General features: G+C 34.3%; 2 protein-coding genes across 2 annotated transcripts; both read left to right on the forward strand.

Annotated features, from left to right (window-relative positions):
- The first annotated feature begins 2981 nt into the window (after window positions 1–2981).
- LOC135834006 (counting factor 45-1-like) lies at window positions 2982–3713 on the forward strand. The gene has a single exon (XM_065347845.1). It carries the CDS (start codon window positions 2982–2984, stop codon window positions 3711–3713), a length of 732 nt encoding a protein of 243 aa, XP_065203917.1.
- Window positions 3714–7079: 3366 nt separating this feature from the next.
- Window positions 7080–7856, forward strand: LOC135834007 (secreted protein C-like). The gene has a single exon (XM_065347846.1). It carries the CDS (start codon window positions 7080–7082, stop codon window positions 7854–7856), a length of 777 nt encoding a protein of 258 aa, XP_065203918.1.
- The last annotated feature ends 11575 nt before the right edge of the window (window positions 7857–19431 follow it).

Here is a 19431-nt window from a genome sequence, read left to right on the forward strand (position 1 = left end):
TGTTTGAGCTTTGAAATGAAGAAATTGAATTCAGTCACACGAAGAGACTTTCAGATCAATAATCGATCAATCGAACCCCAAAAATAGACTCATTTTGTAATTTTCGATCTCTTGTGACTGAAAATGCTCGGAATAAACAATCGATAATTAGCTTCAAAAGTGCATTTCCGGATCGAAAATCGATTCATGCGCGATTAAGTATCGATTCCATTCGATCAATAATTTTTTTTAATTAAAAAATTGATCTTGACATCAAAAATACGCTTTCAGACCAGAAGTCGATCACAATTAATAGTCGATTAATAGAATTGTGAAAATCGATTCATGTGCGACTTTCGATCTCATGTGACCAAAAATGCTCGGAATAAGCAATCAGTATTTTTAGCTTCAGAAGTGAATTTTTGGATCAAAAATCGAATAATCGAACACCAAAAATCGATTCATGCGTGATTAAGTATTGATTCCATGCGATCAATAATTTTTTTAAATGAAAAAATGAATTTCAACATCAAAAATACGCTTTTGAATCAGGAAGTAATCATAATCGATTAATCGAATTGTAAAAATCGATTCATTTGTGATTTTCGATATCGCATGATCAATCATGTTCAATGTGAAAAAATTGATTTTAGTTTCAAAAATGTGCTTCTAGATTGAAAATTGATCATGATCAATAATCGATTAATCGAATCATGTTCAAAGTAAAAAAATTGATTTTAGTTCGAGTATTTATGGGTTCAGAAAAAAATTGATCATGATCGATGATCGATTAATCGAATTGTGAAAATCGATTCATGTGCGATTATCGATCTTACATGATCAATCGTGTTCAAAGTGAAAAAATTGATTTTCGTTTGAGTATTTATATTTTCAGAAAAAAATTGATCATGATCGATGATCGATTAATCGAATTGTGAAAATCGATTCATGTGCGATTATCGATCTTACATGATCAATCGTGTTTAAAGTGAAAAAATTGATTTTAGTTTGAGTAAATGCTTTCAGAAAAAATTGATCATGATCGATAATCGATTAATCGAATTGCAGAAATCGATTCATGTGCGACTATCGATCTTACATGACCAATCGTGTTCAAAGTAAAAAAATTGATTTTAGTTTCAAATGTTATATGCTTCCGGATAAAAAATAAGGCTTTTGACGTATTGCGGGTTGCATATCGGTTTGCCTGAACTTTATCGGTTTGGTGGGCATTCTTATCAGTGAGTATCAAAATTTCATATTTTGAGCAATTTTCACAAGGTGTTTTTGAAATGTATAGCTTTAATTTAGTTTTTTCTTCAATTTTAAACACTGTTAAACCTTGTAATGGAAAAAGATCCTCTCTTCATCGAGTTTTAAAGAAGTTGACAAAATGTCTTTGAACCTTGACAAAGAGCGGATCTTTTTCCATCACAGGATTTAACAGTGTTTAAAATTGAAGGAAAAACTAAATAAAAGCTATAAATTTCAAAAACACCTTGTGAAAATTGCTCAAAAAATGAAATTTTGATACTCACTAATAAGAATGCCCACCAAACCGATAAAAATCAGGCAAACCGATATGCAACCCGCAGTACGTCAAAAGCCTTATTGACCATGATCATGATCGATGATCGATTAATCGATTCATTAAAATCGATTCATTTGCTATATTTGATCTCATGTGATCAATCGTAGGTAGAGATGTGCACTTTTCAGAAAAGTAACTTTGATGAAATGAAAAGTGAAAAGTTCATTGAAAAGTGTGAAAAGTAAATCGCGCGATTCTCATGTTAAAGTTCTCTGTAAATGCTTCAAATTGATTTTTTTTTTTTGCCTATCTAAAACAGACAAAAAAACAAAATCAAATTTTCCTACCTACTTTATCGAATAGTGGCAGTTTTGAGCCTTTCTAAAGCCTCTAATATTTTTGGGTTTTTCTGTTTTGAAAAAAATGTTGTGAAAAATATCAAAATGCAATTGAATTGCGAAGGCGGAGGAGTGGAGACGAGACTGAAACTTGATATTTCACTTTATCAATGAGGTCAGTGTTCTCTGACGAGTAAATTGATTGATCACTCGCTTTTTTCGTTTTAGTGAAAACTGAAATGAAAAGTGAAATGAAAAGTAGGAACTTTTCTTTTCAACTTTTCATTGAAAGAAAAATACTTTTCACTTTTCAGACTGCACATCTCTAATCGTTGGCGTAGTGAAAAAATCAAACTTGAACTTTGAACTGTTGTCGTCTGATTCAATTTTACATATTCTAGTTATGCTGAAAAGTCTCAAGTTTTCAGTTTTCAACGACGAGTGCAATTTTGAAAAAGGTTGAACAAAATTTTGAAAAAATAGGTTGGAAAATTTTTTGTTTCTCCCTCCTCTCTTCATAGCATAAAAGATTCAAGTTCATACAAAAAAAAAAAAAAATCAGTTAAAATGACAAAAAGACGTTTACCTATTATACTTCACTTTTTTCTACTAGTGGAGCAAACATGAAATTTTATTTTAAAAAAAATTCGAAAATACAGTCATTTGTAGGATAGGACCTCAAAAATTTAATGTCATATTTTTCAGGTTCAAGGAGGGGGAGGCCGAGAGATGAATGGTTGGTGTTTTTTTTTTGTATTTTTTTTTTTACAGATGATCAGTATTCTATTTTCACGAGTCACGTTCTTGAACCTAATTTCTATGAACGCTTACCTAATCACAATTTGGAACCATGAATTATCGTCCGAGATTTTACAAAAAGGTCAAAGCTAATACGATATCTATTGGTTTGCCGACGTAAATAAAATTCTCGTACTTGAGAATTTTACTATGTACTTTTCTTTACACGGTTTTTTGCAGCAATCGAAGAAAAAACTATGTAAAAAGTAAAACGCTAATTAGACATTTTGTAGGTGAAAATTTTACGATTTTGCTGCGTCGCAGCAGTATTCAAGTTGACCTGGTTATACTTATACTTAGTTGAATTCAGTAAGGTGTTGAAGAGTAACGTCAAAATGAAGTTCCTCTCTTCGGTTATTGTTGTTTCTTTTTTATGCGGTGTTCAACAATTCGCACCGATTTTATGCGATGGTACTTACAACGACTCCATGATCAACAGCTCTGCAAACGGTGGCCAGGATGACGATTGTGGCATAGGTTGCACTATTAGCAATTTGTTCAATTCAATATTTGGAAGTTCTGCGTATGATTATTATTATTATTACGGTGAAAACCAAACTGGAAATGGATCCGATTATTACGATGATTACTATTACTACAACAGCGGCCCTGTTGTTGAGGAAGAAATTATTATTATACCGGTGACTCCGTCCGGATCGGGGCTATCGTACGGCGATTACAATTACACCTCTTATAGCGGATCCAGCGGTGAAGGAAATATGAGCCTGTCTGGATGGAGTGGAATTGGTATTCCTTTCCCGCCCTTCTCACTCCCTGCAACAAACACATCTTCGACATCTGGTAGTGGAACTAGCTCGGGCAGTTATTCCGGCTCAAGCTGGTCAGGAACTAGTGGATCGGGGTCTACTTGGGGAAGTGGATCCGGCTCAGGGTCAGGTACAAGTTCTTCAGGAGCTGCAACATCCTCCACTTCAGCTCCTTCAACCAGCGCACCTGCATCCAACACTACTGCTTCAGGCATCGTTTCACCTACAGCAACTGCTACAAATGCTACTGCAGCCGTTCCAGTTCCATTATCCCAAACTTCTATGAATGGTCTTTTGTAATGGAACACTACCATCTGCTTGAAAATAGCATTAAAAAATGTATCGTAATTGAAATCATTCTGAGTCAATTCACGATCAAAAATTATCGAATTTTCAAACATTCTAAGAAATTGAAATAAGTTGGAAAATTACAAATCTCTATAGTCCACAAGGTTTTCATTCCATTACGAGTATATGATTCATTTTTTACACCTCACTGTTTGCTCAAAGGTATCTGCATCCTGTTACCCCGCACGAGTGGGTAACTAGATTTCAAACTTACCTACATGCATTTAGATTTAATTTTAATCTAAGTTATTTAATTCACGTTGAAATTCTAATCCAGCAACATATAGGTTTAAATATTTTATAAGTGCGTAATAGTTCAATAAAATCGATTTTATACATTAAAAATTAAAATAAACGTTCGGATTTTAAGTATGCTGTGTAATTTGGTAATCAACCATTTCATTCAATTATTGAAATACGTTTGTAAAACATGGAAATCTCTGCAAATTGCTGCACAAAATGAGTCATAATTTATAATGTAGAATATTCGAAAGGAGATGAATAAATCGGGCTAAATGGTATCTGAGATTGTATAACGGGATGAAAAAAACTCAGGCGTAAATAAGTATATCAGAGGAAAAATTACCTCTGATATCGCAAATTTGCTCCTGAGATGAATTAGAATAAAATAAAAAAAAAACCGCAAGGAAAATATGATGAAATTCCAATTAAGCCTTTCCCTTCCCCGAAATACTTCTTTTTGGTGAATGAAACACGAGTATCAAGCAACTGAGCTACTCGAGATAACCATTCCCAATTTGTAATGGACAATTATTGAAAATCTATTATTAATCATTTCTGGCGATTTTTGCTTGAAAAAAATACGTCTACTGACTTGACTTATTCATTTATAATTAGTAGAAACGATGAAAATTTATGCCGAAACTGCATCTAACTCCACCCCCCCCCCCTCTCCAATGGAGTTTTACCATTTCTGCTCATTCTAGAACCTGCAGCACGATTTTTTGATTCCTCTACAATTTTTATGTAGGTAATATAAGACTTTTGAAAACTTGAAAAAAATCGTTTAGAATTTCTCTCAATGAGATTTCATTTTTAGATTTGATGCAAAAAACACATATCCCTGACGAAACTTTCAGAAGTGAATTTTCGGATCGAAAATCGATTCATGCGTGATCAAGTATCGATTCCATAATCGATCAATAATTTTTTTTAAATGAAAAAATCAAGTTCAACGTCTAAAATACGCTTTCGAATCTGGAAGTGATCATGTTTAATAATCGATTAGTCGAATTGTAGAAATCGAGTAATCTGCGATTTTCAATATCACATGATCAACCATGTTCAATGTGAAAAAATTGATTTTAGTTTTAAAAATGTGCTTCAAGATTGAAAATTGATATCATGATCAATAACCGATTACTCGAATCGTGTAAATCGTTTCATTTGCGATTCTCGATCTCATGAAATTAATCGTAGACGTAATGAAAAAATTGTTTTCGTCCCACAAAATACGCCTCCGGATCTTAAACTGATCATGATCGATAAACGATTAATCGAAGTGTGAAAATCGATTCATGTGCGATTATCGATCTTACATGATCAATCGCGTGTTCAAAGTGAAAAAATTGATTTTAGTTTGTGAGTATTTATGTTTTCAGAAAAAAATTGATCATGATCGATAATCGATTAATCGAATTGTAAAAATCGATTCATATGCGATTATCGATCTTACATGATCAATCGTGTTCAAAGTGAAAAAATTGATTTTAGTTTGAGTATTTATGCTTTCAGAAAAAATTGATCACGATCGATAATCGATTAATCGAATTGTAAAAATCGATTCATGTACGATTATCAATCTTACATGATCAATCGTGTTCAAAGTGAAAAAATTGGATTTTAGTTTGATTGAGTATTTGTTTTCAGAAAAAAAAATTGATTATGATCTATAATCGATTAATCGAATTATAAAAATCGATTCATGTGCCATTTCGATCTTACATAATCAATCGTGTTTAAAGTGAAAAAATTGATCTCAGTTCGAGTATTCATGCTTTCAGAAAAAAATTGATCATGATTCTTGATCGATAATCGATTAATCGAATTGTGAAAATCGATTCATATGCGATTATCGATGTTACATAATCAATCGTGTTTAAAGTGAAAAAATTGATCTTAGTTCGAGTATTTATGCTTTCAGAAAAAAATTGATCATGTTCGATAATCGATTAATCGAATTGTGAAAATCGATTTATATGCGATTATCGATCTTGCATGATCAATCGTGTTTAATGTGAAAAAATTGACCTCAGTTTGAGTATTTATGCTTTCAGAAAAAAATTGATCATGATCAATTATCGATTAATCGAATTGTAAAAATCGATTCATGTGCAATTATCGATCTTACATGATCAATCGTGTTCAATGTGAAAAAATTGATTCTAGTTTTAAATGTGAAGTATATGCTTCCGGATAAACAATTGATCATGATCGATAATCGATTAATAGAATTGTAAAAATCGATTCATTTGCGATATTCATCTCATGAGATCAATCGTAGGCGTAGTGAAAAAATTAAGCTTGAACTTTAAACTGTTGTTGTCTGATTCAGTTTTACATAATATTCTAGGTACGCTGAAAAGTCTCAAGTTTTCATTTTTCAACGACGAGTGTAATTTTGAAAATGGTTGAACAAAATTTTGAATAAATGGGTTGGAAAATTTTTCGTTTCTCCCTCCTCTCGCATAAGTAAAAAATCAAAGTTCGTAGAGGAAAAAAAATTATCAGTCAATATGACAAAAGGACAAACTTATCTATTCTACTTTTACTTTTTTCTACAAGTGGAGCGAACATGGAATTTTTTTTTTCAAATTCAAAAATGTGGTCATATGTAGGATAGAACCTCAAAAACTTATTATCATATTTTTTTGGTTCCAGGGGGGGGTGGAGGGCGAAGAGGATGAATGGGCGGTATTTTTTTAAAAGAGATGATCAATATTCTATTTGCATGAGTCACAAAGCCAATATGATACCTATCTATTGGTTTGGTGACGTAAATAAAATTCTCGTACTTGAGAATCTTACTACTTTTCTTCACACGGTTTTTCGCAGTAATCGAAGAAAAAACTGTGTAAAAAGTAAAACGCTAATAAGACATTTTGGTAGGTGAAAATTTCAAAATTTTGCTGCATCGCAGCAGTGTTCAACTTGACCGAGGTCACAGTTGAATTCAGTAAGGTGTTGAAGAGTAACGTCAAAATGAAGTTCCTCTCTTCGATTATTGTTGTTTCTTTTTTGTGCGGTGTTCAACAATTCATCGCACCGATTTTATGCGATATTACTTACAACGGCTCCATGATCGGCAGCTCCTCTGCCAACAGTGGCCAAGATAACGATTGTGGTATAACCTGCGTTTTAAGCGACTTCTTTGATTCAGTGTTTGGAACTGGTTCTGGGTACGATTATTACGGTGGAAACGAAACCGGAAATGGATCCGATTATTACGATTACTATTACTACAATACCGGCCCTAATATGCAAGAAGAAATTATTATTATACCGCTGAGTCCGTCCGGATCAGGGCCAACGTTCGGCGATTACAATTACTCCTCTTATAACGCACCCAGCAGTGAAGGAAATATGAGCCAGTCTGGATGGACTGGAATAGGTATACCTGGATTATTCCCCAGTAGTTCGTCGAATGGTTCGGTTATTCCTTTCCCGCCCTTCTCAGTACCTGCAACAAACACATCGTCGAAATCTGGTTCATCGTCATCATCATCCAGCTCAGGAAGTAATAGTGGTTCTACTTGGGGAAGTGGTTCCAGCTCAACCTGGTCAGGAAGCGGATCCGGTACAAGTTCTTCAGGAGCTGCAACATCAACTTCAGCTCCTGCACCCAACATCACTACTTCCGGAACTTCTGCTTCGGGCATCACTTTACCTTCAACCAGCACCAGTGTTTCCGCCTCTAGTGCTCCATCTACCAGTGCACCAGCATCCAGCAGTCCTTCTGCTCCGACAAATACTACATCTGTTCCTACCAATGCCACTTCATCTGCTTCTGCTCCATCAGCCCCAATCCCTATTAACACTAACAATGGTATTTTTGGAACACAACCAACTGCATAAATAACATTGAATAATGTATCGTAATTAAAAGCATTTTGATTCGATTCACGATAAAAAATTATCGAATTTTCAAACATTCTAAAAAATTAAAATAAATAAGAAAATAACAAATCTCAATGGGGCAAAATGACTTTTGATCTATATGCTCACGAGTAGGTAACTAGATTTCAAACTTACCTTCGCCCATTTAGATTTAATTCTAATCTAAGTTATTTAATTCACGTTGAAATTCTAATCCAGCAACACAGGTTTAGTAATATCGATTTTATACATTAAAAATTAAAATAAACGTTCGGATTCTAAGTCTTGTTTTGTAATTTGGTAATGAACCATTTCATTCATTATTGAAATAGGTACATACGTTTGTAAGACATCGAAATCGCTGCAAATTGCTGCACAAAATGAGTCATAATTTAAATTGAGTATTCGAAAGGAGGTGAATAAATTGGGCTAAATGGCATCTGAGATTGTGTAAGGGGATGAAAAAAATATAGACGTAAATATATCAGAGGAGAAATTACCTCTGATATTGCAAATTTGCTCCTGAGATAAATTTAAAAAAAAAAACCTGCAAGAAAATATGTACTTACCTACTTAATAATAAAATGTCAATTGAACCTCTGGTGATTTTCCATGCCTCGAAATACTTTTTTTGAAAAATAAAATATGAGTATCGAGCAACTGAGCTACTCGAGTTAACTTTTCCCAATTTGGAATGGGCAACTTGAGTTGCAAGGAAAATTCATTTTTTGGGAATTTTTGAAAATCTAAAATATTGATCATATCCGGCGATTTTATGCTTGAAAAAAAAGTCTACTGACTTATTCATTTTTACGATTAGTAGAAGCGATGAAAATCAATTCCGAAACTGATGTCTACCCCCCCTTGCCTCCTAATCGAATTTTACCATTTCTGGTCATTCTAGAACCTCCTGCAGGATCTTTCAATTTAGCCCAGTCAAAATGCAATTTGACCCAAATATAATTGGGATCAAAAGTTTTTTTGGTGAATATTGCCTAGGGTGGTATGCTGAACAACATACTAAAAGTCCCCGCCCCTACCCCACGAGCTAACCCCCCAACAGTGGATCAAAGCCCCCCAAAATCAGTTTTTCGTCAAAAACTTCTGAAATATTGAATTTTGAGTAAAATGAGCTCAATGAAAATTTTATCTACTCTCCAATACCTATCAAATGAGCTGTCGACCAACTCCCTAGCCTCAAGGGGGGTGGCGCTACGACCCCTCAAAAGTGACGTGATTTTAATAATTTTACATTTTATGACTTGAGACTTGTAACCTGTTCTAATTGATGAAATGAAGTCAAACTTGGGAATGGGATTCTTTTGGGAGCTAGAGTTGACCTCTGGAGAGGGGAGGGTCAAAGTTGAAAATTACAGAAAGGTCATTTTATTGGAGGGGCAGAACATGACCCCAAATGGATGAAAAGGGTCCAAAAAATCAAACCATCAGACAGTAGTCTCATTGTGATCGAAATATCCAAATTTCAGTTTCCTAGGTCATCCCCACCCTTTTTAAGATGGAAACCTCCGAAAATAGGGGCAAAATAAGGGGATTTTCACCTTAATTCCACTTTAAATGGGATGGGGATGACCTAGGAAGCTGAAATTCAGATATATTGATCACAGATGTGGTACTGTCCGATGGTATGACTTTGGACCCTTTTCATCTATTTGGGGTCATGTTATGCCCCTCCAAAAAATGACCTTTCTGTAATTTTCATTTTTGACCCTCCTCACTCCAGAGGACAACTCTAGCTTCCAAAAGAATTCCATTCCTCAAGTTTGACTTCATTTTATCAATTAGAACAGGTTGCAAGTCCCATGTCATAAAATGTAAAATTATTAAAATCACGTCACTTTGAGGGGTCGTAGCGCCACCCCCTTGAGGCTAAGGAGTTGGTCGATAGCTCATTTGATAGGTATTGGAGAGGAGATGAAATGATCACTGAGCTCATTTTACTCAAAATTCAATATTTCAGGAGTTTTTAACGAAAAACTGATTTAGGGGGGGGGGGGTTAGCTCGTGGGGTAGGGGTGGGAACTTTTAGTATGTTGTTCAGCATACCATCCTAGACAATATTCACCAAAAAAAACCTTTGATCGCCATAATGTTTGGGTTCATCTATTTTTTTCTGCTATTTGATTGGGCTAATTCTTCTACAATTTTATCTAATGTGAGACTTTCAACTTTGGAAGTCTCTGTGTAGGGGGGTGTGGGTGGAGGCCGGAGGGCTGAGGAAAAGTTTTTCCGAAAAAGTGATCAACAAAAAATAACAAATTCATATCTGTACTAATTTTTTGAAAATGTTTCATTTCTGAGCACACTACTTTTAGACAACCACTTTTTCAAGAAAAACACCCTCTGGTCCTCTACTCTAAATGATAATGTTGGTCTCCTTTTATGAATCTCCTAAAATTGAAAAATATCGTGAAAGATGAAAACTGATTGTCTGTTTCTGTTGGTAAAAATTACCCATTTGAAAATTTTTCATCTCATAGTATAGAATGTCATCCAGATATAATTTGAATTTGATGAGCTTTATAGGGTACCAACATGATTTGGGAGACCGTGGGGAAGGTTTTTCTTGAAAAAGCGTTTGTTCAGAAAGATTCTGCATGTAAATGAAAAATTTTAAAAACATTTCTACACAGACATCGATTTTTTCAGATTTTTTCATTTTTTCAAATTTAGAGACTCCATACAAAAGAGCCAAGATCATTCGAGGGGTCCAAAAATGGGTTTTTCTTGAAAAGGGGGTTATGTAAAACAATTCTAATGTGGATATGAGATTCCTGGACTCGAGTGAAAATCATTTCGAACTATTTCGAGCAGTTTTTGAGCTTCTAGCTGGTTTTTGAAAATTAAAATTCCCAAAATTTCGTTTAATGAAGTTGAGATGCTATTTACCTACTTAATAGTATATTACGTGACAGGAGCGGAAAGTATGCGATTAACGAGTGCGAAGTTTAAGGAGTGAGGCGAAGCCGAGCGACTTAAATCGCACAAGTTAATCGCGTTACTGTCCAATCCTGTCGCGTATACTATTTTAATTTCATATGAGAGGAAAATAAATGCTGAAATTTTAAAAAATTGTTAATTTTAAATTTGTAAACATATGCGGAAAACAGTTACTTTCCTCCCTAGGGAGGAAAGTAACTCCTTTCCGCACTTGTTTTGATAGCTGCGTTAAAGACGTATTTTCCAACCACAAAACTGTCTAGGAAACTACTCATTTTCCGATCATATGAAATTAAATTCCTTTAATTTCAAGCTCACGAGTTGATTGGCAGTAGTCTCAAGCCGTTCTGTAGCATTCAGCAATTATTTCAGCTTTCAAAAAAAAACCTTAGAATCTATCCAATATTCAACTTTAATAATTCTTTGGAAAAACAGTTTTTCAAAAAAATTATCAGATGGACATACAGCCTCCTTCAGAATTCCAATAGAATCTCAAAAGTCTACAATACCTCCCCAAGTCCCTATCACCTACTTAAATTTTCAAGCAAATTTTCACTCCATCAAACACTTGCAATTTGTAAAACAGCTAGTCGCTTGAAAATCGCGCTTATCGTTCAAGGTCCTTTACAAATTTGTTTATTTTTCAAGGTGCCTAACAACGTTTCACGTTGGTTAAGTATCCGTTTTGTATTTTCACTTGTTTTTTTCTACTACGACTGAAAAATACATAAATGAATTGGTTTTTCTGAAAACTACAAGCGAATTCTCGATAACTCAGCGTTTAACTTTGAAAAATACTTGGACGTTACAATATTCTACTATCGTGTGTTGCTTTGTTTATCACCTCAGAACAATTAGTTTTCAAGCTAAGCTGAGTCATTTTTTTTCTTCGTCGGTTTGATTACTCATGCTTTTAAATGCTTGAAAATAAGATATGAAAAATACGAACGTGGTACGAGGATTGGCTGATATGTATTGTTTTTTTAGGTATAAAGTTGAGAACAACTTTTATAAATTTAATAGAAGTATTTTTTTTTCAAAAATTTACTGCGATATGAAATTTTTCTGGCGAGAATTATATCGTGGGAAATGTCTAATTAAGTATTTTAATATTGCTCGCTGAAACGAAAAGAGTTTATTTTCATGAACTGAAGGTTATTCCACATAATTAGTATCTTTTTCGCGTTTCATCCCTCCAAATGATAATTGGAGATGATACTTATAAAAAAAATTAATTTCAGACAACTTTTAATTTAAAAGTTCTTGTTGAATGGAAGTGGGCAGTTTATTGCAGACTTGTCTAAATTTAAAGCTATAGAAGATGTGAATCGAAATGAAGGACTCAAAAGTTTGTTCTTTTCGTCCTCTGTCAGCATAAGCTTTCATTTTTTCCTTGTAGGAACCTCCGTCAGTGCTGGGTTTGAGAAGTTCGAGGTTTTGAGTTATTTGCCTTCTTCAGCGATTGGTAACGGTTCTAGATCTCGTGCTAAAATCTCAGCTACATATCAAGGAATGTGGAGTCATGAGCAGGGTCCTGAATCATACACACAACGTTCTTATTGTGGTTTTTCCATCCGTCAATCAGTAATACAAATTCATTGGAAGTTTTGTTTTTGTTCTTAGTTACACATTTGTTATAAACCTTCTTCAAAACATATTCTAATGATATCTTATGCAGATCTGGGAAAAATGTTTTTGTAAGCTGGGGGATTACTTTGATAAAGTTGTGGAATCTTCGCCATTAACTACGTCGAGTATCCTTCAAAATTGTTTGATCTACGTATGGCACTTCAACAAACAACTCATGTGTGGTCAAATTCAGTTCAGGTGCAGATGACTCATTCACAGTTGAATTTAATTCAGGAACGAAGAAAGACTCGTTCGTGGTAGTTTCATTCAGGAATTCACAGATGATTGATTATTCGAGCTGATTGATGTACTCGTAGATTCGACATCACGATACAGTTTTCCCCATAATTGGAATAAAGGTGTGTCTGCAACTTCGTATACATTTTCATGAAATGACTTCACTTTTTCATTTCCGATTTGCCCTTGGCCCAAGTACCACATCATTAAAATTCTTGCTGCCACAGTAAATTTTTGAATTTTCAATAATCGCTGCCTCCATGCTCGCGTTTTTCCCACGTGTTGTCGTGGGAAAATTTGGATCCACGCGCTTGCACAAGGGACTCATCATTTTTCCATTTAACCAAATTTTTCATATTACATCCTTCCAGCATTATTGAAATTTTCATAAAAAATGAAGAATTTCAATAATCTTCAAAAAATACAATAAGAAAAATTTCGTTGAAGATAAAATATAACATGCTCCTTGGTCGAGCGCGTGAGTTGAAATTTTCCCACGACAACACCGTGGGAAAATCCTGAGCGTGTCGGGGTAGTTTTCAAAATTCAGAATTCCACACTGTGGTTGTCAAACTCAAAACTGGAAGCTAAAATTTTAATTGTGTGGTACTTGGGCCAAGAGCTACTACACGTAGGACCACTTCCCATCCAAATCCTCGGGGGACACTTCTTGAGGTTCCTAGTGTAAGATATCGCGATATCAGTGATGAAAACATTATTTTCACAACAACTTGACTTGACCTTGAGTATGCCTTCGACACACAGTGGGATAGATCCGTTTTTTAGGGTATCGAAAATCATACATAATTCCGAACGGAATGCAAATTCTGACGTCAATCTCTTTGTTTCAGGGGTATTTTGAGGCGCTGCGCTGAATTCATTTTTGACGTTATTTCAGTTCGAGTCCCAAATGAAGTAATACATAGATAATTCAAAAAAATAGACCAAAGTAGGTACAAAATCACTCACAACACTAAAGGAACACAAAGTACATAAGTAATGAATAATATTTTATTTTCAATTGACTACAATCAATAATTAACAAAATAACAAAAATGAGAACTAAAATAGCAATAAATATCAATAAATCGGATAAAAATTGTACGAATGATTAAGCAGCACTTCAACAGTCTTCATTTTCATCATCGTTCGTTTCTTCTAACAAAGCCAATAGTTACTACTTCTCTTTTGGAATTTCCAAGAATTTTTGTTCTAGGTGAACGGATGTTTGAAATAACAGGATCTGATAGTAGCATCATCGTTTTGAAAACACGTTCTGTGATGTGCATCAAAGAGTCTGATCTGGAATGTTGATCCTGAATTTTTATACAAAATTTTATTGCAAGACTCCTGAGCCCCCTCAGACATTATCCCAATGGGTAAAATGAGTGCTCTTGCTGTATATTTTTTCCTATCATTTTCCGCTGTTTTTTGATGTACATATATTCTTTGAACTTTTCGTAATTAATTGGCTTTCCACATGAAAGTGCAATCATAATGTGATACAATCTTTGAATTAAATTCACATCGATCTCAGTCATTTCAGATACTACAGTTTTATAGTGTGCTCCAGTTATTTTGATATATTGCACCAGTTTGTAATAGTGCTGTATAATGGCAATGTTTCACTTCAAATTGATGCTATTTCGTATTGTTTAATGGTCATTTGTAATTTTTCATCGATTTTCTACTCATTGGTTTCAACTATTGCATATTTTTTCAAAAAATATGTAAGATTGGAGTTCCGAAACTTAGTTTTGTTGTCATAGGTAGGTAGGTACCTACTTTTTTTCAAATTTGAAATGTCTTATCAATCTTCTACTTGATAACAAAGAACATCAATAAAGCAGTAACACATAATACATGCAACACTACATAGATTTCAAAAATTGTGTATTGAGAATTGAAAACAAATTCACACTAAGAGGTACATTTATTACCTAAGCTTAATTACGTATAAGTAAAAACGAGAGTAAAATTTATAATAAAACAGTCGATTTCTTAAATTTATGGATTTAAAATCAAGAATTGAAAAAGGAACATTCAATAAAGTGGGTATTATGTACCTTCTATTGAAAATAAAAACAATAATATGGTAATACGTTATGATTAAAACAATTGATTTCTTGATCTTACCTAATAGTAAGAAAAAAAATTACATGCAATATAAACTCATTTTTGGCTCTAAAATTACGAAAAAGAACACTCGTTTAGTTTTAAAATTATAAAATAATGTAATAAACTTTTTGGGCTCCAGGGGTTCCCAAAGTTGCGAATAAAGAAATAATTTTAGGAACCACCACTGAGTATTACCCTATTTTCAAAATCTTTTTTAGCGTAATATATCTGAACGTCATGCGAGATGATTTTTCTATTTTTGACCCTCGGGGGCAGAAATTGGGGGGGGGGTTGATTTTTTGAAAATTTTGGATCCACCATTTTAGACCTACCCCTTCCAGCCTCGCTAAAAAGCGTTTTACAGTTAATTAGTATCTGAAAGACGTCCATCTTACCAAATTTTGAGCTCAATAAAATTTTGCGCTGGTACTCAAAAATCCAATTTTCCAATTTTTCGTAATTTCGATACTTTGGGAACCACTGGAAAGCTAGAAACCTGCGATTTGCGCCACACGTAACGTTTCAAGGTATATATTCAATAATCTTGATGAAAAAGTTAAATTAGGCTCCCTGTATGTTCGTAATTCTGAACCCCTATTTCAGAGCCCCCCACTTTAGGCACCCCTAAAAAAAGCGTTTATGCATATTTTTTCAAACAAATTGAAAAATTTACATTTGAAACACTCCAGCAAGTGCCCGATAATTTTTCATTTGATTTTTCTTGTAACTTACAAAATTGAGCTATTTTGGGTCAAATTCTGAGATTTTACTTTTCGAAAAAATGTTAAAATCACGTTTTCACGATTTCAACGATGTAAAATCTTAGAATTGAAGTGGGGGGGGGCTTCAAAAAAAAGGTTCGAAATTACGAATATAGAGGAAGCTGAATTACATTTTTTTACCAAGATAGTTGAATATATACCTCAAAACGTTACGTTTGGCGCAAATCGCAGGTTTCTAGCTTTCCAGGGGTTCCCAAAATATCGAAATTACGAAAAATCGGAAAATTGGATTTTTGAGTACCAGCGCAAAATTTTATTGAGTTCAAAATTTGGTAGAATGGAGGTCTTTGGGATACTAATAAACCGTCAAAAGTTTTTTAGTGAGGTTCAAAGGGGTATGTTCAAAATGGTGGTTCCTAAATTTTCAAAAAATCAAAATCCCCCCAATTTCTGCCCCCGAGGGTCGAAAATAGAAAAATCACCTTGCTTAACGTTTATCAGGTTCAAACATGTAATATGTATATTACGCTGAAAAAGTTTTTGAAAATAATGCTCAGTGGTTCCTAAAAATTCTTTTTTTATTCACAACTTTGGGAACCCCTGGAGCCCAAAAAATGGTCATTTTGGGTCAATTAACCACGGATTCGTATTTGGAACATTTACTACAATATTTTAAGAGTGGTTGAGTCGATAGCTGTCCGGGCCCAAAAAATGCCCTTATCGATACTCCTCCAAATGTACAAAATAATCAACCTGAAAAGCACCTAACAAAAAGCTAAAACTCTTTTGCAATCAGCGAATAGCTGATAGCTTGTTTAAATTCGTGAACTGTTCCCGGTGGTGGTTAAAATTAATAGGAAGATTGCCTTTTGCTGAAACTGTCGGTCTGATTTTATGGCAAAAATAGCAACCTGCAACGATTTTTCAAAGTTGACAAAAAGCCTCGTTTCTTACTTGAAATTATTGAAAAAATTGTGAATGTTTCACAAAATATTTCTGTAAGTTTCATTAAAAAAAAAAAAACAATAATAAAGTATTCAAGAGCCCAGGAATTGTTAAAAATATCACATTTCTGCCAATGATTGATTGCCAAAAAGTCTTTTCGTTTTTATTGAAATTGAAAGTTTTGCTTTTTGCAAAAAAAAAAGGCCAATATCTCGCGTTTCCCTCTGAAAATTGAGTAGATGTAGGTAACAGAAAGTTGAGCCAGACCAGCTGTCTTGTGCAGTTTAGTTGAAAAATGTTCTTTCCCTACTCGAAGGACCATTAAAAAAATTCACATAATCATTCAGACTGTATTCAGTAGTTGTAGGACTGTAGGCAACAGAAAGTTGAGTCAGACAGTCTATCTGGTGCAGTTGAATTGAAAAACATCATCTCCCGGCTCAGAGGACCATTTAAAAATGTATCAATACTGTATTGAGTTGGAGTAGGCAACAGAAAGTTGAGTCAGACAGTCTATCTGGTGCAGTTGAATTGAAAAACATCATCTCCCGGCTCGAAGGACCATTAAAAAATATATCTAGACTGTATTGAGTAGGTTTAGGTAACAGAAAGTTGAGTTAGACAGTATGTTGTATGGTTTAGTTTAAAAACATCCTTACCCGGTTCGAAGGACCATTAAAAAATATATCTAGACTGTATTGAATATAGGTGTAGGTAACATTAGTTGAGCCAGACAGTCTATTTTGTGCAGTTTAGTTGAAAACATCATCTCCCGGCTCGGAGGACCATTAAAAATTATACGTACACCGTATTGAGTAGGTATATGTAGTTTTTAAGGAAGGTTCGTCCAACATTTCCGGTGTTCATTCCGTTCAAGGTGCCTCGGCCTTGCACTACTTACTTCATCGACATGTAAGTAGTTCTTTGTTGTTCAAAATTTACCTTTGATTTCTGTTTTACGAGTTTCAATCTCAGCACGCTTTTCTTTGCTGACTCCTCGAATGGTGTGTTTTTTGATTATCAATTACATAGTATGAGATATGAAGAATAAGTTCTCACAATTTTCTTTTAAATGATATGTTGGAACAATACTATTGAGTTGAAAAACGTCTTTTCCCGGCTCGGAGGACCATTAAAACATACATACATGATGATATTATTTTATTGAAACAGGCATAAATGATTTATTTAGCTGATCCTTGTGGCCCTGATCATTTGTAAATATTAACAGTTGATAATATATGTAGTATAGGTATGAAAGTACTTGTATGCACTTTTTGGGGTTTTTGCTGCTAACAGCTGAAAACCCCTATTGCAATTGATTTTAATCATAATACCGAATAGTTTTTTAATTAATGAATAACTTCAAAGTTGAAAAATGTTAAATGTATACCCAATTGGCAATTACTCAAATGGAAATACCTACACTTGGAAAGTAGGTAGGTATTGAAAAAAAGGTGATTGTGAATTTGTGAATGTACAATGTATATACCGGGATGGAAAGCTAGCTGAAAGCTGATGAAGTTTGAGGGGGGAGGGTGTGGGGGTTGAAAGCTAGCCAAAGCCAAAACCTTTATTTTTTTTTGCAAATTCATTACTCTGTAAATTTCTTGCTTTTGGCTGTAATCAAATTTATGAAAAAAAAAAGTTTGGCGGGATAACCAAATCTTCGTTTCAATTCGGCTAAAGCTTTTTCGTAATTGTTGCCAATTTTACCAAGGCCTTCGACAGCCTGCTTAGCCTCGCCGTGCAAAGTAGATTTAAGGTGGGAAAACTTCATCACCTCATCGAATTCCTTGTTATCGAGCACGCCGATTTTGAACATCTCCCACCAAGCGCCATACTCCCTGATGTTGCCGTTGAAGGTATCAAGAGTCACAGCTTTGATTTTCATTTGGGGGCCTCAGATCGTCAAAAAAACAAACTGAAAAGCACCTAACAAAAAGCTAAAACTCTTTTGCAATCAGTGAATAGCTGATATAGCTTGTTTGAATTCGATTGGAACTTTTCCAGATGATGGTTAAAATTAATAGGAAGACTGCATTTTGCTGTAACTGTCAGTCTGATTTAATGGCAAAAATAGTAACCTGCAATGCTTTTTCAAAGTTGACAAAAAGCCTCAATTCTTACTTGAAATTATTGAAAAAATTGTGGATGTTTCACAAAATATTTCTGTAAGTTTCATTTAAAAAAAAAAAAAAAAAAAAACAATAATAAAGTATTCAAGAGCCCAGGAATTGTTAAAAATATCACATTTCTGTCAATGATTGATTGCGAAATAGTCTTTTCTTTTTTATTGAAATTGAAAGTCTTGCTTTTTGCAAAAAAAAAAGGCTAATATCTCGCGTTTTCCCTCCGAAAATTGAGTTCGTGTAGGTAACAGAAAGTTGAGCCAGACCATCTGTCTTGTGCAGTTTAGTTGAAAAAAGTTCTTGTCCAGCTCAAAGGACCATTAAAAAAATACACATGATCATGTAGACTGTATTCAGTAGGTGTAGGACTGTAGGCAACAGAAAGTTGAGCCGGACAGTCTATCTTGTGCTGTTGAATTGAAAAACATTATTTCTCGGCTCGAGGTGCCATTAAAAAATATATCTAGACTGTATTGAGTAGGTGTAGGCAACAGAAAGTTGAGTTAGACTGTCTATGTTGTGCAGTTTAGTTGAAAAACATCCTTACCCGTCTCGGAGGACCATTAAAAAATATATCTAGACCGTATTGAGTATAGGTGTAGGTAACATTAGTTGAGCCAGACCATCTGTCTTGTGCAGTTTAGTTGAAAAAAGTTCTTTCCCAGCTCGAAGGACCATTAAAAAATTCACATAATCATTTAGACCGTATTCAGTAGGTGTAGGACTGTGGGCAACAGAAAGTTGAGCCAGACAGCCTATCTGGTGCAGTTGAATTGAAAAACATAATTTCTCGGCTAGAGGGACCATTAAAAA

The sequence above is a fragment of the Planococcus citri genome, chromosome 2, assembly GCF_950023065.1.
Source record: "Planococcus citri chromosome 2, ihPlaCitr1.1, whole genome shotgun sequence".
NCBI classification, from domain to species: domain Eukaryota; kingdom Metazoa; phylum Arthropoda; class Insecta; order Hemiptera; family Pseudococcidae; genus Planococcus; species Planococcus citri.

What these genes read in the sequence shown, in the direction of transcription:
- LOC135834006 (XM_065347845.1), top strand. Translation starts at nt 2,982, where the DNA reads ATGAAGTTCCTCTCTTCGGTTATTGTTGTTTCTTTTTTATGCGGTGTT.
- LOC135834007 (XM_065347846.1), top strand. Translation starts at nt 7,080, where the DNA reads ATGATCGGCAGCTCCTCTGCCAACAGTGGCCAAGATAACGATTGTGGT.